This window comes from Apium graveolens, chromosome 6 (assembly GCF_009905375.1).
Source record: "Apium graveolens cultivar Ventura chromosome 6, ASM990537v1, whole genome shotgun sequence".
Classification (NCBI taxonomy): Eukaryota; Viridiplantae; Streptophyta; class Magnoliopsida; order Apiales; family Apiaceae; genus Apium; species Apium graveolens.
The window spans coordinates 45,805,986-45,830,287 of NC_133652.1; the positions used below are offsets into that span (position 1 = coordinate 45,805,986).

Below are 24,302 nucleotides of genomic sequence, written 5' to 3' on the forward strand. Positions count from 1 at the left end.
CCTTTCTGGCAAGCCTCACATAGTCCTTCTGGAGAGAATTCCAGCTGAGGCAGACCTCTTACCAATTCTCTTTTGACAAGAGAATTCATTGTTTTGAAATTGAGATGAGAAAGTCTCTTGTGCCATAGCCAACTCTCATCTGACGATGCCTTTGCATAGAAACAATTGACTTCAAGATTGCTTCCAGAGTTCATGTCAGCTACGAACAGATTTCCTTTCCGGATTCCCATTAAGGAGGGTTTTTCACTTTTCTTGTGCAGAATCTGACACTTCAGCTTGTCGAATAAAACATTGTAGCCGTTGTCACAGAACTGACTAATGCTAAGCACATTGTGTTCAAGTCCTTGCACAACATATACATTTTCAATGATAACATTTCCAGCTAGCAAACAGCCATATCCCTCCGTTAAACCTTTGCTGTTATCTCCAAAGGTAACCACTGGGCCAGCTTTCTCAACCACATTTGATAGCAGGGCTCTATCTCCGGTCATATGTCTTGACGATCTGCTGTCAAGAATCCACACTACCGGTTGTACCTGTTTAATGCCCTCTTTTCTTGACGATGAGGTGCTTGCATTACTAGCCATGAGAGCAAGATTCCCAACTTCTTCATCTTCACTGTCAGTATCATCCCAGCTTCTTCCCTTTGCCAGGTACGCCCTTTCAGATTTACTCTTCTGATTAGAATCGTAAGAGTTCTTCCTAGCTTGTTTTGGCTTCCTGCATTCTGTGGCAAAGTGTCCCAACTCATTACAGTTGAAGCATCGAATGGTGCTTCGATCAACCATCCCTGTTTTATACCCACCACTGCTGGTGTTAGAGGATGAAGATCCACCTTTCTGGAATCTGTTGTAGTTGGACTTGTACTTGAACTTGGGATTCCTTTTGAATCTGACATTTGAGAATCTCTTGACAATCAGGGCCATTGACTCATCCTCCAATTGCTCCAGTTCTTCCAAGGAATAATAATCATCTCCTGATTGATTTGTAGTAGGAGAATCAAATTCTGCTACTATCACATTATCTTCAACCTTGGAAGACTGTACCATTCTTTCTGACTGTTGAGATTGTTGTTGATATTGTGGTTGTTGTTGTTGTTCATCAGCTACTAGAGCAGTAGACGTGCTGACCACTCTTCCTTTCCCGTAAACTTCCTTCTGCTGAATCTGCTCCAACTCATAAGTCTTTAACACACCATAGAGCCTTTCCAAAGAAATCTCACTCAGATCTCTTGCTTCTCTTATGGCAGTGATTCTATGTTCGAGATGAGTTGGCAGTGTTAAAAGGAACTTTTTGTTGACCTCCCTGATGGAATAGTATTTACCATTAATGTTCAGGTTGTTGATCAATGCATTGTACCTCTCAAACACTTCAGTGATTCCTTCTCCTGGATTGGATTTAAAGTATTCATACTCAGAGGTTAGGATTTCTAGTTTGTTCTCCCTAACTTCCTCTGTGCCTTCATTAATAATCTCAATAGTTTCCCAGATATGTTTGGAATCTTTACAATTCATCACATGTCTATTCATCAGGGGATTAAGGGAATCTACTAAGATTAATTGAAGGCTAGCATCCAGGGAAGCTTCTTCTATTTCAGCAGGAGAGAAGTCCTCAGGATCCTTCACATAAGTTCTCGCTTTGGTGATCACCACATCATTTTCTATTACCTCTGGTTCCATAACCATAGGAATTTTTGGACCCTTCTTCAACACTTGCAAATATTTGGGATTAGCAACCTGTAAAAATAGTAGCATCTTCTTCTTCCACATAACATAATTTTCTTTATCGAAAAGTGGAATTTTAACGGTTCCAACTTTTTGTGTAGTCATTATGAATTTTTTTTGAGTGAATAAAAAATTCAAGAAGTGAAAGAAACACAAAAGTCTAGGATCTAGATTTGTACGTTAATCAGAAGGCTCTGATACCAATTGTTAGGTCCCAATTTATTTGTAGAAGGGGGGGTTGAATGCAAACAATACCGTTTAGTCGAATAAAATGCGGAATAAAATTGTGAAACAAAATTCAAGTTAAATAAAACTTTTATTAAACTTGAAAGGTGTTACAACTACGGTATCGGTTACAAGGGATTAATCTCAAATCAATTATTACAAATCTAGAATAAATTCGACATGAACTTTTTCTATTTATGTAATTAAAAGATCAAATGCTAAATGCGATTTGAGATTAAGTTCTAGGGATTTTAATCCGCTAGATTGATACACAAGAACAAGATAAGTATTTCTAGTTGATTGGATTTAACTTTACAATCTAGAAATTGATCTTGAAGTTGCAGATGAGATGAAATATTTTTCTGCTCCTTTTTCTTTTTGTTCTTGAGTTTGTGTTCTGTTTGATTGCTAGTGAAATAATAGACTTCTGCTCCTTTTTATCAAACAGCCGAATGTAAACATGTACTGGCATGACAATCTTCTTTGGCCAGCAAGACTTTCGGTATGACAATATTTACAACTAGCAAGACAATTAAAATGAGCTAGCAAGACTTTCGGTATGACTATTGATTGTCATACCGATTGTCATATTAGTTCAAATAAATTGTCTTGCTGAATTAATAACAGATTTTAATCTAAACAGAAATTCTAATAAGACAATTAAATGTATTGGCATGACTTTCGGTATGACTATCAATTGTCATACCGATTGTCATACTAGTTCAAATGAATTGTCTTGCTGAATTTAAGCAGATTTTAAACCAATTAAAATCTTGTAAATCCTTAATATTAATTCTAAATTAATTAATCAATTTAATTCAATTAATTAATAAATTAATCTTTGCAGATATAATTTATTTTCTTAATTAAATTATATGACTTAATTAATTAATAGAGAATTAATACTAACCCTGAGCAGCATCCATTCTTCTGACAATCTTCTGAAAGTCACTGAGACTTATGAATCAATTCCGCCACTTCAATGCTGACACTCGATGTACTGTCTGGTTCATGAGTGAATAACTTCCGTGACGTTTCTTCATGTCTTGACTTTGATATTCTGATTGAATCCTTGTAATAAATGATACCCTGACGAGATCTCTGTCACTTGATTAAATCCACGATCTTGATTTATATCACTGAGGCATGATCAAATTCTTGAACTTCTTCCAGTGAATCTTCAAGTCTGCAGATGAACAATGTTTCTTTATTCTTTGACAGATGTTACATTGTGAGATCTCTCTGACGATTGATCCACTATTTACTTATTACATTCTTATTTGAGTTGAGTTAAATACTCGAATAAACGAGTAGGCTATGACATATGCCTTTCAAAGAACACTGTGAATTTATAAGCAATTCTACAGACAAAGTGGTTCTGAAAGGTTACAGGCATTGTAACATTTATGAAGCCAAACTTTCAACAAGTACTGATGGTTTTGCAATATGTCTGTTGAGTAGAGCATCAACTGAAGAAAGCTGGAATTGGCACAAGAAACTATCTCATTTAAATTTCAACAATATAAATGAGCTTGTAAAGAAAGATCTTGTGAGAGGACTGCCAAAGTCCGTTTTTGCTCCTGATGGCCTTTGTGATTCATGTCAAAAGGCAAAATAAAGAAAATCTTCTTTCATGAGCAAAACTGAGTCATCAATTCTTGAGCCTTATCACCTACTGCATGTTGATCTATTTGGACCAGTCAATGTCATGTCTATTGCAAAGAAGAAATATGTTATGGTTATAGTGGATGAGTTCACAAGGTACACTTGGGTGTACTTCTTGCACAAGAAGAATGAAACTGCATTTACTCTAACTGATCATGTCAGACAGCTGGATAAATTGATCAAGGATTCTGTTAAAATAATAAGGAGTGATAATGGCACTGATTTCAAGAATTCAATCATGGAAGAGTTCAGCAAAGAGCATGAAATCAAACAGGAATTTTCTGCACCTGGAACTCCACAACAAAATGGAGTTGCAGAAAGAAAGAACAAGACTCTCACTGAAGCTGTACGAAAAATGCTTGATGAAGCAAAGCTGCCAGCCTATTTTTGGGCTGAAGCTGTGCAGACTGCTTGTTTTACACAGAATGCTACACTCATAAACAAGCATGGAAAAACACCATATGAGATGGTGAAGAAAAAGAAGCCAAGTCTGAAATACTTTCATGTATTTGGTTGCAAGTGTTTTATTCTTAAGACTCATCTTGAGCAGCCGTCCTAATGCACCTAGAGAGACCTGTTCAAACGGTGGTAGCAATAATCATCTTGCTAATTCTTGCAGGAAGAATAAAGAGATAAAAGTCGTTCATTCTAAATCAGAGTTTAGGAATATAACAACTAGATATAAACCACAGAATCCTTGTTTTCATCGTGGCAGTGTTTGGCACTCTATTTATACATGTAAAGAGTATCACAATTTGTATTATGATTTTTATAAGCTGCAACCCTCTTTAATTAAAGCTAAATCTGATTCTATATGTATAAATACTGATAGTAAGAATGTTAACATAAAATTCTGATATGAAGTCTTCTGCTGCATATGTTAACAAACTTAAAGAGGCCAAAGGATCCAAGCAAGTCTGGATTCTAAAAGACACTAATTGATTCAAATTGTTGATTGCAGGGTGACAGGAGGAATGCTCTAGTCTTGGATAGTGGATGCTCAGGACATATGACAGGTTATAAATCCCTGCTATCAGAATTTGAGGAGAAGGCTAGCCCAAGCGTTTCTTATGGAGATGACAACTTAGGAAAAATCTTGGGATATGGCAAAATCAAAGTTGAAAATGTCATCATTGAAAATGTAGCTCTAGTTGCAGGACTCAAGCATAATCTGATTAGTGTGAGTCAAATCTGTGACAGAGGTTACCATGTCAACTTTTATAAGGAGCATTGTGAAATTGTCAATAAGTCTGATGGCAAGATCACATTGACTGGTGTAAGACATGGTATTTTATATAAAGCCAGAGTCTTCACAAATTTTGATAATTCAAAAGTTTGTCTACTGAGTAGAGCATCTGTGGAAGACAACTGGAGCTGGCATAAAAGACTTTCTCACTTGAACTACAATAATATCAATGAACTTGTGAGGAAAGATCTTGTAAGAGTATTTCCCAATGTAGTGTTTACTCATGATGTTTTATGCGATTCATGCCAGAAATCCAAACAAAGGATGACATCTTTCAAAAGTAAAACTAAATCCTCCATTCTTGAACCATATCATCTACTTCATGTTAATCTCTTTGGTCCAGTGAATGTTATGTCTATTTCCAAGAAGAGGTATGCACTTGTGATTGTTGATGAATATACAAGATACACATGGGTGTATTTTCTACACATCAAGAATGAATCTCCATCCATTCTTCTTGATCATGTGAGGGAGCCGGAGAAAGGATCAACATACAAAGTGAAGATCATCAGAAGTGATAATGGAACTGAATTAAAGAATAGCTTTATGGAAGAGTTCTACAAACTTAAGGGGATAAAATAAAAGTTTTCTGCTCCCGGAACTCCATAACAAAATGGAGTTGTTGAAAGAAAGAATGGAACTCTGATAAAAGCTGCAAGGACCATGCTAGAGGAAGCAAGATTGCCTACCTAATTCTGGGCTGAGGCTGTGCAAACTGCTTGCTTTACACAAAATGCGACATTAACCAACAAGCATGGAAAAACGCCATTTGAGATGGTGAAAGGAAAGAAGCCAAATTTGAAGTTCTTTCATATTTTTGGTTCCAAGTGTTCTGTTCTCAAAACTCATCCGGAGCAGCTGACCAAGTTTGATCTGAAAGCTGATGAAAGAATATTTGCAGGATATCCATTGACTACAAAAGCCTTAAGAGTTTACAATCTGAGAACAAGAACAATCATGAAATCAATACATGTATCTTTTGATGAAAAGAAGATAACAGGTCTAGAAGATGCAGATGTCCATGATAAGTTGAGATTTGAAAATGAAGTACCTTATGCTGAACTTCTAAATCCTGACTCTGATACAATAAGTCCTGATATCACTCAAAGCTCTGAGATGCCATAGAACAGTGGAAATACTTCTGACACTGAAACATATGTTGAGGGGGAGCAACATAACTTAAATCCAGAGACTACAACAAGTGATTAATTTCAAGAAACATCAGTAGAAAGATCATCAGACTCATCTTCCTTAAATTATGATGAGTCAAATACTGATAATCATGGGAACACTGATTCAGGGGGAGCATCAGGAAACAACAGTGGTACTACTCAAAAAAATAATAGAGAATTCATGGATCAAGGGGAAGGTTCTTCTTTAAGGAGTCAACTTCCATCTGCAAGAAAATGGTCTAAGTCACATACACCCGACTTAACCATTGGAAACCCTGACAATGGTGTAAGAACAGGAAAAACCACTCAGAATGAATGTCTCTACCATTCTTTTCTATCTCAAACTGAACCTAAAAAGGTTGAAGAAGCTCTGCAAGATGTTGATTGGGTCACGACAATGCAGGAGGAACTCAATGAGTTCGAAAGGAACAAAGTCTGGACTCTTGTGCCAAGACCAAAGAACAGATCTGTAGTTGGCACAAAGTGGGTGTTCAGAAACAAAACTGACAGTGAGGGCATTGTTACAAGGAACAAAGCAAGACTGGTTACAAAGGGTTACTCACAACAAGAAGGCATTGATTATGATGAGACATTTGCTCCAGTTGCAAGGTTAGAGGCAATAAGAATCTTTCTTGCCTATGCTGCTTACAAGAAGTTTAAGGTGTTCCAAATGGATGTGAAAAGTGCATTCTTAAATGGAGAACTCGAAGAGGAAGTTTATGTTGAACAGCCTCCAGGGTTCATTGATCCAAGGTATCCAGATCATGTCTACCTACTGGATAAAGCACTCTATGGATTAAAGCAAGCTCTAAGGTCCTGGTATGAAACACTTGCTCTATTCTGCTAGAGAGTGGTTTCACAAGAGGTACAATTGATAAAACTCTCTTTTATAAATATCATGGTAAGGACTTGTTATTAGTACATGTATATGTTGATGTTATCATTTTTGTATCTAATAATGATAAACTTTGTGAGAGATTTGCAAAGCTAATGCAGTCCAGGTATCAAATGAGTATGATGGGAGAATTGAGTTACTTTTCGGGGTTACAAGCCAAACAAACTAATGAAGGAATCTTCATAAATCAAGCTAAATACACCAGGAATTTACTCAAAAGATTTGGAATGCGAGACTGCTCAACTACATCAACTCTTATGGCCACTGCAACTAAGTTAGATTTAAATACTGGTTCTTTAGTAGATATAACTAACTACAGAGGTATGATTGGTTCACTCCTATATCTGACTGCTAGTAGACCTGATATCATGTATGCTTCTTGTCTTTCTGCAAGGTTCCAAGCTGACCCTAGAGAACCTCATCTATCAGCTGTGAAAAGAATTTAAGTATCTCAAATACACCATAAATTTGGGATTAGTACCCAGGAGATTCAGACTTTAAGCTAATTGGATATTCGGATGTTGACTTTGCAAGATGCAAAATAGGCAGGAAAAGTACTTCTGGAAGCTGCCAATTTCTTGGAGGCAGATTGGTTTCTTGGTACAACAAGAAACAAAAGTCAATTTCCACTTCAACTGCAGAAGCAGAATATATTGCTGCAAGAAGCTGTTGTGCTCATATTCCATGGATGAAAGATCAACTACTGGATTCTGGGTTATACTATTGTGCTATTCCTATATATTGTGATAATCAAAGTATTATTACAATGACAGGAAATCCAGTGGGCATTTAATGACTAAGCACATCAGTATCAGATACCATTTCATCAGGGAACATGTGGAAGCTGGTACAGTGGAATTTGTCTTTGTTCCAACAGATCAGTAAGTAGCAGATATATTGACCAAGCCTCTCTGTGAATCCACATTCACAAGATTGGTGAATAATTTGGGAATAATTTCAGGGTAGTTCTCAAACTCTGATAATTAAGTTTGCTGATATGTTTGAAGCATGGTATCTTATTATTTGTTAGTACTTGTTAGATACTGATTTTTATGTTGAATGCTTGAGGCTATGATAATATGCAAATTGTGCTAAATGATCTTATGTGAAAATTACATGTTGAACTAATGATTATGCTTATAAACTCTGTTATTAGTTGAACTTGTTTTGACTATTAGTTTATTTCAGTAGTTGATAAATCCTGATAGGAGTAATTAAAATACTGATAATGGTCAAACCATGATTGACTGTTATACTTAATTGATTATTTTGAATTTATTTAAAATAATTTGTTAACAATATTTTTAATTAATCAGTGAGTGAGTGGAATATCTTTTAATTGCTTAAATGGGTTAGCTACTGATGCAAGTGTTCGTTGATACTTGAGTATTTACATTGGGAATAGGAATTTGAAGAGAGAGATTACTTTTTGTTTGCCTAGATACACGGAATCGTGTATGCTTATTATGTCTAGTTATTGCATGGTTATTCAAAGAGTCTCTTCAGTTTCTACTTTCTTTTCTATAAATACAACCTTCCACTCTCAAAACTTCTCACTGCCTTATTCATATTCAACTCACCACATTCTCATCACTTCTCTAAACAATCTTATTCATCAAAATGGTTCACCCTCAGTTTCATGCATACATCGGTGGTTGTTATCTACCGATTTTTAATACTAGTGATGAGAAGATATACTTTGATCCTTATGGACACAAGGTTCTTATCCGTGGTGAAATCTACCATCCAACTGAAGTTCCAACTTCAGTCTACGATCATCTCTCTTGGGATGATCAGTTGGAACTCTACTTCCTCACTGGAGAGGTTCTTCTTCAAGAAGAACTTCGGGCTGAGATGGCAAAACGTGCTCGACAAGAAGCTCTTGAGCTGCAAGAGAATATCATCTCTCTTGCAGGCTCAATGAGTAGGATTTACCATCACAAGGCGATGAAGGCGGCGGCAAAGAAGCAAAAGAGATCTGAATAGATAGATTGTTTAGGGTTTTAATTTTAAAATTATTCTACTTCTTAATGAATGAATATATATTATCTTCTTTTGCTTTATTAAATGACTGCTTGTTTACTTCTTGTATGTGTGCTTAAATGTTCTTAATTGTTAAATATTAAATCAGTACTGCATGCTAAACTTCAGATATTTTTCAAGTGCATATGACTAAACTAATCTTTATTTAAGCTTCATGTGACCACTTCAGTACAGATTGAGCACTACATGAAGTAATTATTGTCAAAGAAGAAAATTTAAGGAAAGATTTAATTCTTAATCACTAAGGGTTATAATCTTTGAGTGTTGCTTACAATTCAAAATCTTTTGAAACTTTCTTTTTCTGATCAAGAAAGTTATCCACACTCAATCTCAAATTTCATATATCTTAAATCTTAAATTTTTTCTTACAACAGAAACACTTGAATACTTTTCTCAAATGTTGCCAAAAATCAAGTGTCATATTTCTTGAATTATGTTCACCACTCAGAAATAACATTTAGTCGGTTAGAGACTACTTGCTGAGGTATATCTTGATGATACTACAGAGATACAGAGGTTTCATCAGTCTTTACTGAAGACTATGTGATAACTTTAAATAAACACATTCAGGTGATAGTTCTTTGCAAAAAGAACAAAGGTTTGAGATCATGGTACATGACAGTAACCTGATCAAATCCTCTCTGATTCAAATGAGGTTCTCATTATTGATGAACAACAAATGTCATAATAACAGTATCTACTGTGAGGCTAATTGTGAAATTCACAAGGTATAAATACTGGTGTTACTTTATCAACATTTATTTTAAATACTGATTTAGTTCTTTCAGCATTTATAGTATACTTTTCATGATATAAATCATGTTAAAATGATTACATCTAGACCTTAATTAAGGACTATCTCTGGTCGTATGATCACATATCACCCTTCTTTAGCCACCTCTTATTTCTATAAGACAATCTTTCTGAGCCTTTTATTGTGAGATGTGTGAAAAGATTGAGAGAGAAACAGAATACAAGAGAGGCATGATCCTTCCTGGCAAAAGGAGAGGTAGATGAGAGGTAGGATTTATTAATCCATGTGAGGAAGCTCTAACTATTAAAAGTCATGAGATGTGTGGTGTGAGGAGTAGTGAGACTACTGTAAAAGAATATAGAGATTAAGTTTTATTTGCTATATGTTTGCAGATGCTCAAAGTACCAAAGGAACAGATGCTGAACAACAGTCTGTTGAATCTCAGGAAAACTCTGATGTATCCAAGGCTATTAATCTCCCTGCAAGTCTAAGTACCGATACTTTCTTGCAGTCCATACATTCTACTATTCCACCACATGAGACAATCCCTATTTTTGTTGGAAAATAATCTATTCATTCTACTTTTCCATCACCTGAGGAAATCCCTGTTATTGCTGAAGATGTAATAGCACAACAGTCCATTCATAAAGATTCATCCATTTTAGAATCACCACAACATGTTACATGAATTGAAGTTCTGGAAGCTATTGAAGCTCCAATTCATTTATCTACAATACTTGAAGATGTGGAGATAACTACTGAAGGTGTTGAAGCTTGTGAAGCCACTAGATCAATTTCCCATTCTAATCTGCATACTGAAGTTGAAGATAAAATTCAGAAATTAGTGCAAGATGCAGCTGCTATTGAAGAATCTAACGATGGTAAAGAAACTCATGTATCTAATGCTCTGTTAGATCCTGAGAATGATCTTTTCTTTCGTGAAGATATGTATATGCATGTAAGATAACAAAAGATGAATGAATTATATGCTAAAAAGAAGCAGGATTATTATGATAATCTCTGGAATGCTCATTGGAAAGATGATACGTATCCTATTTCCAGAACTCTGGCTGTTGAACATCTGGAAACAACATAACGGGAGATTACAAATCCTGATGTGATGAATCATCTGAAAGCATCAACTTTGGTTGCCAGATCCTTACACACAACTAATGAAGAAACTACTACTCAAATCAATTAGATTAAAGAATCATTGATTGCTTCAAAGCTGACCACTCATTAGGAAATTCAGAAACAAATTTCACCAATAGTTACCAGACAAACTGCAATTGAAGTCATTCAAGCTAGATTAGAAGCTCATCAAGCTCAAATGTCTGATCAACTTACCGAAGTACAAAATTCAATGGAGCTGATTCTTTCTCTACTGCTTGGTGATGATGCCAAAAAAAGGAAAAAAATGATAAATCTACATGCAAACAACTGTCATTGATAAGTACTGATGATGAAAATTTTGATGGAGGTAATAAGGGGGAACGGAAGGAGAGTAAAAGGAGAAGAGGTGAAGAGCTAGTTGGAGTTAGTGGTTCATAAAAAATAATCAATATATTTCATTCTAGACAAGGAAGAGAAAACATGATGAATGAAAGAATAGTTAAAGAATTGATTGTGACTACTAAAATGGAAAAATCTTCACAAGTCACAACTGTTGTTGATGAAGACCAAGGTATTCTGGAGAAAGAAGTTGGTGCTGAAGCAAGCCAATATCTTCAAACTTTGAAAGTTAAAGGAAGAAAGACAACTATATTCTACAAGGATCCAAAGATTCAATTATTTGATTCTGAGGTGAGTAGAAGAATATTTGCAAAAGAAAATCCCGGAGTTGATCTTGAACAGCTAAGGCTAACAGAGGAAGACTTTAACAATTATATGAAGACAACAAATGCTGATATTGTTGTTGGTTCTCAAGTACTTTATGAAGATGATCTTTCTAACAAACCAACTAGAGGTATAGTTATAAGAGAAATCAGTCAGGCAGAAGGTGAAAGATCTCTCAGATCACAAGCTATTGAAACTGCTGACATGAAGCTTAAAGGAAAGGAGAAGATAAAAGAAAAGTCAAAGAATTTCAAAGACTAAAGCCAAAGCTGAAGAAAATTTACTCGACGCAGAAATCATCTAAGCTGGTAAATGAAGGAAGATTTATGGAAACATTCTGAACTGAGAAAGTGGGATTAATCTCTGACATTGCTCAAGTTAAAGAAGCAGTTCAGGATGAAGAGTTAAAGTTTGATATTCACTGAAGCAAGATTGAATATGCATACTTGATTCCTGCATTTAGATAATTTTGACATCATCAATTGGAACTTGTCCATAATTCCATAATGAACAAGTAGGGGAAGATTGTTAGGAGCAATTAATGATATCAAACAGAAACTATCAGAAGCATCGACAGATGATGATTACAAGCATCAATGGATGATGATGAAGTACATCGATGGATGATGATGACATCAACAGATGTTGATATTCGACGGATGATGATTTCTACGGATGATGATGTCAACGGATAATGAAATAATTATTTGTCCCATCAGTTGATCTTCGAAGAGGAAAAGGAAACAGAAACTTTAAGGCGGTGAATAACTTTATCTAGGAAGCAATAGTATATGTTTCCTTATTGTTAATAGAATAAGATTCCTTATACATTGATAGTTGTGCTCTATATAAAGCATAGTTTAGGTTCATGCTATATGCATTGCGACATTGTTATATCTTTCGCATAACCTAGCAGCTCTCAAGGATATTTGTTCATCATTTCGAGAGAGTACATGTGTAATAAGTTTTTATCAGATAATATAAAAACTGTTGATTCTATCAAAGCTTTGTCGAGTTGATTATACTAACTGTATTCACCCCCCCTCTACAGTTGATTAAGGGCCTAACAAAGAAAATCTAGATCTGTTTGTTACTTGTGAACTAAGGACTCGTGCATGATTTATAGACTAGCAACACGGGTTTAAAAAACTTGCACTAAAATTTACTAAACCAAATTTTAAAACAACCTTGTCTATTTCCTTTTCCGGTGTTAGCAAATCTGTGCAGAATTTTACAGGTATGTGACCACCCTTTGTCCAGTTAATCTTATCCCTTGATCTTGTATTCTTCAAACTGCTTTGTAGACTTTCCGATTCAATGAATGAATTGTTTGTTGACTGATAATCTTGAATCTTGAACTTGTCTGTATTATGAATTTGAGATAGTATGTCGAGATCTCCAATTGTTCTATATAGAAGTGACATACGAAAAATATAATGACTTATCTATATCTCTGAGTTCTCTATAGGTATATTTGACTTGTCGAGGTCTCTAGTTCTTTACATGTGAAATGACTTGTCGATATGTCTGAGATATCTGCTATATGTAAAAGTGACTTGTCGATATCTCTAAGATCTCTATATACACCATTTGACTTATCGATATCTCTGAGATCTCTATATGAGAAATTGACTTGTCGATATCTCCAATTCTTCACATCTTCATTTGACTTGTCGATATCTCTGAGATCTCTATATGCAGAAATGACTTGTCAATATCTCCAGTTCTTCACATCTTCATTTGACTTGTCGATATCTCTGAGACTTCTCTATAAGCCATTTTGGACTTCTCTACAAGTCATTTTGGACTTTTCGAATGACCTCTCGATATAACTCGATCTGTTACTTGTCGATATCTTGACTTAAAACATTTTTCATATAAAATGTTATTCAGCTCCAGACTTCTACATCTTTTCTCCGAGGCAAAACTATGACTTGATCTTCTTCCAAAGTTTATTTCTTAGCTTGAAACTGTTCACAGAAAAATCCCCCAGTCTAATCTACTAACCATTTTTACAGACTCAAGAAATATAATACATAATATATATAAATTATCATACAACTTAATCTTAGGGTTGTCAATGTGACTTAGTCTTGTTATTATACAGACATGTCTTGCACAACATAAGCCAATTAAGAAACTGTTGGAGATGCTCTAAGGATCCACTAATGCCTCGTTTGTTTTGTCAATTTTATCGTTACATAGGAACTTGAACTTCCTTGGAATTAAGTTAGTGCTATAAATTACAACGCAATTAGAAATGTATGTGTTTGGTTTATTATCACGTAACTAGTGATTATGTAGTTAATTTTGGTAAGTATTAAATGATTTTGTACTTGTTAGATATGTAACTTCTAGTGACCATGATTAAACTTGGTAACTAAGTTCCTATATATTGTAGGAACTACAAATATCATGAAATTTGAACTTCGTTTGTCCAATTTAAAATACATTAAACCAAACAGTGTAACTATTTTATAATTCAAGGAACTCCAAGTTACACAGTTGAGTTACATCGAAACAAACGAGACCTAAGTCGCCGTTGGAGTGCAATTTTATATCATATTCTTTATATTTGGACTTAAGAGTATATTTAAGGGAACCGTGGGATTTGCTCTTAGTACCTCTGAAATTATTAAGAGTATCTTCTAGTTTCTCTATTTTAAGAGTCACTACATGACTCTTAACTTATTTTTTATCAATAAAACATTTACTTGCACATATTTTGATTCAATTTTTTGTTATTGAAAAGTTTCAAATATGAATATTATATAACTTATGAGTCAAGATAAAAAGTATTGTTGGAGTTAGGCACGAAAATCTATGCATTAACTTACTAAGAGTCATATTATTTGTATTATATTTAAAAGCGAAATAAAAGAATATTGAAGATGATTTAAGAACATTGGTGATCAATTAGTTTTTTTTCAAGAATAAGAGGAAGAGAGTGGTTGAAGGAAGACATGACAAATCGAATAACTGAATCATTTTCGAATTGGATCAATTTCAAATGGGTTTCATTTTTGCATTATAATGTATTTGGAGACCGTTCAGCTCAGATGCGATTTAATTCGGTTTAGGTCTAATTTGAATTAAAATCAAATGAAATTCGGATAAAGATCAGATGAAATTTGGTTTGGATTGAATTCAGTTCGGATAATATATTATTCGTTTATAGTGGATTTCAAGTTATAATCGTATCTAGTGTTTTTGATCATTTTCGGTTAAATTTTTGATTCAAATAATTTTTGAATTTTTTTTAATTGATTTTTGCAGAATAATCGAATTGCAATTTTTTTTATCTTGGATCGGATTTCGTTTGTTGGGATCTAGACTCATCGATGGGTGATGGGTCTACTCGCCCAATGTTTTCTTATTTATTTTATTTAATGAAAAAGAGTAGATATATTTTTGTCCTTAGAAATAAAAAAAGTGAATCAGCCTATGTTTTGTTTTCTTGTCATCAATTTCCTCATTTCTCCTGAGAAAAAGGGATTCCCAGTGGCGTATACGACCTTTTGACATCCTAAAAAAACCGAAACAATCTTCCCCATTTCTCAGAACCCCACCTCAAGAACTCGCCTTTCTTCCCAAGAAACTCACTTTCTTTGAATCAGTCATCATTCAACTACTATTATTCTTCCTCATTTCTTGATCCACTTATCTAAAGATTAAAACTTGTTGCTTAATTGTATAAGCTCAGATACTAAAAGAAGAGGAATGGTCCTGCCTTTATTGAAACTGGGAACACTTGCTTTGAAGACAATAAGTAAACCAATTGCTGCAAGACTCAAAACTGAAGCTGGATTGCATCCTAGGTTTCGTCAATCTATTATCAACATTGCTCAGGTACTTATTTACTTTTATGTTTAACCCCCCTCTACATTTTTATGCTCTTTTAAATTGATTGAAAAATGTTTAATTTTCTTGATCTTGGATACAAATAATGACCATTTTTGTTATTAGGGTTTATAAGAATGTAATTTCTTTTTAGTCCTAGGATTGTTGATCTTTTGAACCAACGCAGGTAATATGTTCGAATTGGGTTACTGCATTTCGAATTTGGGGACTTTGGGGTTTTGTTGTACTGTAGGAAACTATTTTAGTTTAATTTATACCCATTTAGCGGGAATCAGAATGTCGTTTGTATGTGCTAGTGTTTGGTTGAAGGTTTAAAATGGTTGGAATGGGGAATTTATTTTGCACATCCTCCATGAGATTCCATATCATTCCTGTTTTGGTTCCCCCTCATTTGGCTATTCCTGTTGACATTAACAATCCGAACACCCCCTTAGTCTCCCCTATCCGGATGAAGTTGATTACAGCGGGGTAGGTTTATAGGAAGAGGAATTTCAGATCATTATTAAGACTTCTAGAGTAACTATAGAAATGTAGTATGTGGTATATGTAGAATCACCTTGCCTTTTTATCATTAACATTTTGTTTGGGTCAAAAGGTATTTTCCCCTTATTCTTACTGGTGGTTTATGCCTTAATATTTCAAGACTAAGAGGATCGAACCATCTTCATATTTAAGTTGCACGGGTTGCTTAAAAGTTGTTATCCCCTGGAAAGACGGTATCCTTATCTATCATCTATTTCTGTTTGACATTGGCAGTTCAAAGTAATCATCATTTTGACTGAAGCTACTTTTACCCTTATTAGATAAAAGAAATGGCAACAGTAAAGACCATCATGTTTTTCCTTATGCTTTCCCTTTAAAGGGATTTTGAGTACAATTGATGGATTTTAGAAAGAAGGGTTTTAAGAAAGATTAGCATCACCTTTATCTACTTCTATTCAGTGATCTGGTATCAAACCTAAGATTTATCCATTAAAAGTGTCTCAGAAAGATAAACTATCTATTTTACGTCAATAATGTTGTTCAGACTGTATAGTCTTTAGCCTACACCTAACTATCCTTGTGATTGAACGTGCAAACCAGTATGGTTGCTGTTTATTTGGGAGAGAATAGTAGGACTTTCATACCAAGTTTTTGAGATCAATGAATATTTAATCTGCAGAATGTTGCCATAAAGTACTTCTATTTACCGGTCATTTGTATGCTTTAATATTCTTTAACTTGTTACTCACCCAAGAAGATCTGTACTCAGATTTTACTTACTAATATCTCTATTATTTACAAATTTTTATGTGTGCAAAATAAAGTTGGATCAGAATAATATCCTAGGCATATAATTTTTATGCTCCATTTACTTTGTCCCAGTTAAGTTGTGAACAATGATTTTTTATATTGTATCTAAGGTATTTTACTATGCGATTTCACCATCTGATAGTACCAAGGCAGCATTAGCAAAACAGCCTGTACCGAAAGCATTGATAAAAATATCTAAAGTATTTTACAGTCACAATTTAATAGTATGATAATATTTGTCGACTTTGTTATTTATTACAATTTAGTTGTACTGTTTGATTGGATCAGGCAAATCATCGGTTCACTACAACTATTCAAAGACGCATCTATGGTCATGCAACAGATGTTGAAATTCGACCTTTAAACGAAGAAAAAGCTGTTCAAGCTGCTGTTGACCTTATTGGGGAACTGTTTGTATTCTCGGTAAGACGGTAATTACATACTTACCAGTTTAATAAAAAATGGTTCCTTTGTGAAAAGATCAGATCCGGCAGTATACATAAAAGTGCAACAGTATATTATATTCATTATTAAAATGTGAGAAAGCAGCATACCTGTGCATAAAGCCAAATTACATGGATTGAAATAGTATATATAAGAATAAGCTGGGGTTTGACTGTTTAAGAAAATCTATATCGTAGAAAGTGTATTGTTAGTGAAATAAGATCAGAAATTAAGGCTCAGATTTGTTACTGATACTAGAAGGCTGCCCATTCAGCTCAATTTGTACCATTCTCAATTAAAAAAAACTTGTTCAGGTTGCAGGAGCTGCTGTTGTCTTTGAGGTACATAGGAGTGCTAGGTCAGAAGCTAGAAAGGAGGCAATTCGTAGGCAAGAAGTAGAGGTAATTTTATGTGTTCGTTATATCATTATGTTTTCTATCTGAGCAAGTGTTATGTTTCTTGTCTTTTAATATCTAAAAAAGATATGTTTAGCTATCTTCTATGTAATTAGTATGCCCAATGAAATTATGTGTGTGTGTGCCTGTATAAATAAATTAACGTATACTTTTTTCGAATATGACAATCTCTTCAAGATTATGACACATAAAGATACAATGATAGAAAACTAATAAAAGAAAAGTAGGTTCAGTATCTCATTAGTATGCTACCATCTGGCAGCTTTATTTTCCCATGAATACTAATGATCATACTTTGAGAAAGTAAGGGCACTTGTATATAAACTTGGTAGGTGCCGTTTTGCTATTTTTATCCTCTTTAGTAGATTTCCGATTTCTCGTGTATTGGGGCAACACTGTTTGCTAATACAACTTTCATCGGAGAAACTTATTGCCTGAACTGGTATTTGCTTCAGCAAGTGCAACAGAGTTCTGAAGTGATATGAAATATTGAAATCGTAATTATTTTCCTTCTGATTCATTTGGTTGATTCTAGCCAATATCTTGTCATTACTAATTATATATGCGCGCGCTCATGTGCATCCTATACTCCTTTCAATGTGGTGAAATATTGCATTAGGAGTTGAATCTTGATAGTTGTGTGTGTATATATATATTTTTTGGAATCACTAGTTTGTTGATTCTAGCCTCTCTTGGAAAGACAAACTTCACGAGTTAAGTCATTAATTTAACTGTTTCTTCCACCTCACCAATCTCCCCTTCAAATTTGTTGTACAAAAGTATTGGACTTTTGTAATGTATATTTCTATGTTTAACACCATTCATTATAAAAAGACCTTCCTCTGAGTGGATGATAACGTCTGACTATCTGGAATATTTGAAAACTAATACAATTTGAATCTCAGTGTCCATCCTTGTAATTTAAAATTTACCCCAACTTCCCTGGAAAGATTACAGATCAGCTTCTGCATTTTTGTGTTAGGAATTGAGGCAACGAGATGATGAGTTAGCAAAAGAAGTGGAAGTTCTTAAGCGCAAACTTCAAGAACTTGAGCAGGCTCCCAAAGGACTAGGTCTATCTGGAGTTTTCAAGTCTAAACAAGCTTCGACCGAAGGTGACAAATCAGCAAAACTTTCCTGACCTCTCATTGGGCTGCTAATAATTTATTTACAGATATGAAATGCCAATAATTCATTAGTCCACATTCTTTATGAGGAAAACCTAATTGTTGACAAGTATTGTGCTAGGGACTGTGTTGCCCTCAGCCCCTCACCAATTTAGATTTGTATATTATAAATCAAAATCGAGGTTATGTTTGTATTGGCATTTGGCGTAGAAAAGAATGCATCTTTGTATGCTATGTTGAGTGGGAGAGAATCTTGGCAAGTCAAGATGAGGCTTGTATCACTGTTTTTTTAGGGTGTCAAATTGAAGATTGCAAGTCATACTTTTATGATTTGATATAATAATAGCCAAACCAGAGAACTCTTGTAACGTCGAATCCTCATTGCCATCCTCTACTACATTTTCCTAAATGCAATTTGAAGATGGCGATGCTTGTTGAACTTGAACAATGTAATCCCTCAAAAAAGGCAAAAAAAACAATCCCTAGGTGACTCAGTCCCCGGCTTTGCTCAAATGTTCATATTTAGGGTACTCGGAACCTTTTCTTTTCTCAGTACCCATTTACTGGGACTTTAATTTCACTAGGGGGTGTATGGTTTGTTCATCACAAAGGGAAAGGAAATGAGAGAAACGGAATGGAGAAAAAAGAAGCGAATTTGTATAATGTCCCAGATTAATGGGTCACTTTATAATTATATCCCATTTTAATTAAAATTTACGAGTATGTTCTACGGTTAAAGTCCAACTCATATATAACCATCATATATGTATTTTAGTTACAAGAATAAAATATATTTATCAAATATTACAAGAATAACTTAAGACATTAATAATTGGTTTTAGATGATTCTTGTTATGTATGTTTTTTTATATCTATTAACCTATTGTCAAAACTAATTTAGAAGATGTCATTAACATGAAAGGTTTTAATACTCAGTGTCTCTTTGAAATAAACACATAGTCACCTAATTAGAAAATAATTATTATGTTCATTATAAATTATAAGTTAAAGTAGATGACACTTTAACCAGGAAGGAGATAATCTAATACCAAATATCATATTCTTATGATAAATCTAATATCTATATTCGTATTTATCATTTAATTATATGTATAAAATTCAGTTTCTCAATTAAATTAATACATACTTTATTTCTATTAAAAATCACATTACATATTTTATTAATAATGCCATATTGGTATTAAAAATTAAAATGTATTTTATTTCTATTAAAAAATTAATAGATATTTTAGAATTAATATTATTTTACTCTTAACAATAAATACTTTTTTTCTTTCTTGATTAAACTTTCTTTAAAAAAGTTTACAATTGCAAGTTGGGGAAAAATCAAAATCTCAATGAGGTTATAAGATTATATATGTAATTTAGATATTTAAAATAGTTAAATTAATCATAGTTAGTTTGAAATTGGCAAAATTTCTGAATATAAGACCTGTTTATAAATATAATTATAAATGGGATAGATTTACAAACCAACTTTTAAAATGGGACATATAAGTAAACAACCCAAAAAAGAAAAGGATTCATGCTGAATTGTTTTTTCAGTTTGGTTATGATTCTAAAAACGGAATGGACGGAAACGAAAATTAAATATTTGTTTTTTAATTTTTTTCAAAATAATAATTTATTAATTATATATTTTTTTTAAATATATAACGAAAGGGGAATTGAATTATTGGTTAAATAAAAAATGATAAAAAAATGGAATTCTAGTAATGAGAATAGAGGGATTATGGGTAAACTAGAAACCAAAAAGAGGAAAAGAGAATTACAACTTTTACAAAACAAACGGGAATAGGCCATTTGTTTCCGTTTCCTTAATACCCTCAACCAAACACCACCTAAAAGAATTAAATTAAAAATTTTAGGATTTTTTTCGAAATGTTTATTTCCTTCTCGTTTCAAGCTTTAGTTGACTATTTGGAAAGAGAGTAAGGATTCTAAGTAGGGTGCATTAAGGATTCTAAGTAGTCACATATCAAAGCGGCACGGCCATGCTAAGATGGGCATGTCAATTATTTATACATGTCTTTTCAGGATTCAGTATGCCTTTACTATTTTTTTTTTATTTTTTAATAATTATTTTAATATTAGAAATATCCAGAAATAACAAATATAATTTTAAAATATTTATATATATTTTAATATCTAAAAAGTTACTAATTTAAATGAGTATTATGATGGTATTTGGTTGTTACTGTCAACTAACTTTAATTTTATATTCAAGTTCACTGTATATTATTATAATAATTATTTATTAAATTTTATTATATTTAATTGATAAATAGCATGCCTTTTGGCAAAAAAACATGCCTATAATCATGCCTTCGGGGAGTCCCGTAACAGGTACCTTAATTCTAAGGTTAATTTTAAGAAATTTTTCTAAGGTAATGGTTGACTTGAGTGTATTATATTTATTATTAAATTGCTTATTTTTTTTAATTCAAATACATGTAAAATATATGACAAGTAAATATTTAATAATAAATGATTATAATTAATTGTTTACATTTATATGGTGATCTTAAAAAAAGTATATGAAGGTTAACCTTATGATCATTATTCTCATTTAAAAAATATTATCTTAGGGCCCATTTGTAATTTATTAAAAAATATAACTTATGAATTAAAGTTGAAAAATGTCATATAAATGATATGAACATGATAACTTATAAGTAATTTAGGTGTTTTGATAATTTTAAGTATAAGTTATTATAAGTTGATAATGTGATTGGTAAATTATAAATTATAATTTTTGTAAATTATAAATTACATGAATAAATAATCTGGATACATGAATATAAAGATTAGTACTTTGGGACAACGTTATATAAACCGGTTTTCGAAAAAAATCGGTTAAGCGCCTTATTTAGAATTAATCGGAGGAAAAAACAGATGCATTTTAATTTTTTAAATAATGTTAATTTTAATATCCTTATTTTATTAATAATTTATAGGTTAATACATATTTATCATGTTATATATTTATAGTTATTTATTTAATTGATTTCTATTTTGTACATAATAGTTTGTTTGTAATATAGTGATGAAAAAGAATATATAAGGATTAATTGAATTTCAAAAATTGGATTGGTCATGAGCATTATTAATCGATAAAATCGGAAATTTTTAAAATTATATTTGAGAAATGTACCAAGGTGATACATAAAACTAAACGTGTAGTTTTGAAAATTTCTTATATGATTTCAATTATTTTTGAAACGTGAAATAAAACGTGAATGTATCGCAAATACCATTCTCTGGTTTTCACCATATTTGTGAGAAGCATAGTATTGAATTTCACAAACAGTATGCCAAATTTGAAAATGGGTTTTGATGCCTTTTAAGCTGAAATTTGTTATTGTCAAACATGCACTTAATTCCATGATTTGTGGATTTTGTTTAATCAAGAGATTTCTCACTGAGTTTTGGTATTTATTTAATTTTAAAATAAAAAATAACTTTTAAGAGAAAAACTATAAGAAAATCATGTTATAAGAAACACCCTTTTGGAATGCCGCATATATTTCTATATTTTGAATGTTTATGATTAAATAATGTTTTTCTAAGGTTGTATATGTTATGTTAATGAAAACAAATTTTGTATATATAAAAAAATGATTTTTTTTATATAACATATATATATGTTATGCACAAATTACTGAACATATTATACTTTTATATTTAGTATTCTATAATAATTATGACATTATTTATTAAAATTTTAAATATGTTATGTAAAACTAAAATATGTTTATGAGAATTTTTAATGCAATTGAAAAAAAATTGTAAACAAATATTTGCAAAACATATAAATATAATTATAGAATATATTAGTTGGTAACTAGTTCTTATTTGAGTCTAGCTCTGCTTAATTTTAATACTCAGTATTGTAATTGATGATCAACACAGCAAGCTATCATATTGTTATCCAAGCTTGTTCAGAATAACAGCAAGTCAAGATGCACAGTCCAGATTCAACAAGAACGTCGAATTTCATGGAGATATTATAGGAACTTCTTTTATATCAGTTGTAAGAACTTCTCTAATATAATATACGTGCATTATATATAAAGAGCTCAAGTATAAATCGTTTTAACTTATTCAAATTGATTTCCTATATTATAGGAGTTTGTTTTTCTATCAAACTCTATCTTCTACAAACTGTTATAAACGTTTTATACTCTTTCAAAATAGAAGAGATTTCTTCTGATCATTTTTCTTTCTTTCTCTCTTCTATCAAACGGATACCTGAACGTTGAAAATCATCCTAACTAATTTAAACGTTAGAACTGGATTCTAACCGTTGTAAATTGTTGAGATTGTTTTGAACGTTAGTGTATGTTTATATATGAGGTTTCTTGCAGCTTTTATGATGTACTAGTTGCAGCAAGAACACTCTCAACTCATTAAACTTTCTTGATTCTAAAATATTCTCGAGCTCTTAATTATATATACACGTTCTTAGAGAGTCTATAGTTTGAGTTGTAGTCTCTTTATTATTCGATTTGTATTGTTCAATTTGTATTGGGTAGTTGTTGGATAGTTGGATAAGGGAAACAAGGGTTTGGTGAAGTAGTGCTAGAGAAGTTTGTACTACGGGGTAATATAGTACTTAGAGGGCAGGTTCAGAAACAGAGTTTCAGTAAGGTATTATCAGTAGCTGAGATAAAGAGAGATATATTATTGTATCTTGTAATTGATAAGGGACCAGGACATAGAACATAGGGGATTAGGGTCGAATATGGCTAAAATTCTTGTGTGTTCTTATTACTTTTCTGCTTACTATTTTCTGCACTGCATTTAATCATCTCAGCTTACTATCATTGTCAGATTATTGAATTGTTTATAAAATCTCAGCAAACCATTATCGGGTAAAATTTAAAATTAATCTTAGTTAGCCATATTCTAGGTGTATTTTCAAGTATTTCCCCGGTTACTCCCTCCATTTAAAATAAGTTTAAATAAGCGTCATGTTAGTTTTGGTAACTTACTTACCCTTTAAGTGCTGGAGAAAACTTTAATTTATCGAAAAACATTTATGATATGAAATATGTATGGTTTGTCCCTCCCGCCCAAAATTTGTAACTAAAGAAACAATAAAATGAAAGTCCAACTCTCCTGCTCTCTCAACTCCAGGAAGTACATTTCTTCTTTTATATAAAATAGGATGTTTGGAGCAAAACTGCAAATGCTGATTTTCATTACCAGGGTCAATATGACTGTGATTAAAGCCATAAAGGAAAGGCTGGAAGTCCAGAGGCGGATCCAGACCAATTTTTGTGCGGTTGCCCTATATATATTAGAAAGCCATATCATAGTTTTTAGCATAGATCATCGTAATAAAAATTACTCAATGTTTTTATAAAAAAATACAAATAACTAATAAAAAAGTGTTTTTGAAAAATTCTATGAGGGTTAGGCCTCTACTTAAATCTGCTCTTGGTTAGAACTCTAGCATGTAAATGGAAGGAAACTTTCTGCAAAATTAAATGAAAAAGCATTTTGCTGCTTTACAGGATAAGATAACCCTTCAAGGGAGCTATTATAAAGTCCAACTGTGATATTACAACTGATATA

The 24,302-nt window shown here is 32.7% G+C and overlaps 1 protein-coding gene across 1 annotated transcript; it reads left to right on the plus strand.

The window, feature by feature from the left end:
* The first annotated feature begins 15,022 nt into the window (after window positions 1–15,022).
* LOC141668352 (OPA3-like protein) lies at window positions 15,023–19,031 on the plus strand. The gene is made up of 4 exons (XM_074475204.1): window positions 15,023–15,409; window positions 17,003–17,137; window positions 17,473–17,559; window positions 18,557–19,031. Exons 1-4 carry the CDS (start codon window positions 15,281–15,283, stop codon window positions 18,713–18,715), a joined length of 510 nt encoding a protein of 169 aa, XP_074331305.1. The 5' UTR covers window positions 15,023–15,280; the 3' UTR covers window positions 18,716–19,031.
* The last annotated feature ends 5,271 nt before the right edge of the window (window positions 19,032–24,302 follow it).

Excerpts from the sequence above, each read along its gene's own strand:
- LOC141668352 (XM_074475204.1), top strand. The coding sequence starts at position 15,281 with ATGGTCCTGCCTTTATTGAAACTGGGAACACTTGCTTTGAAGACAATA. Across the intron at positions 15,410-17,002 it reads CTATTATCAACATTGCTCAG|GCAAATCATCGGTTCACTAC; the intron begins GTACTTATTTAC and ends TGATTGGATCAG. Across the intron at positions 17,138-17,472 it reads GGGAACTGTTTGTATTCTCG|GTTGCAGGAGCTGCTGTTGT; the intron begins GTAAGACGGTAA and ends AAACTTGTTCAG.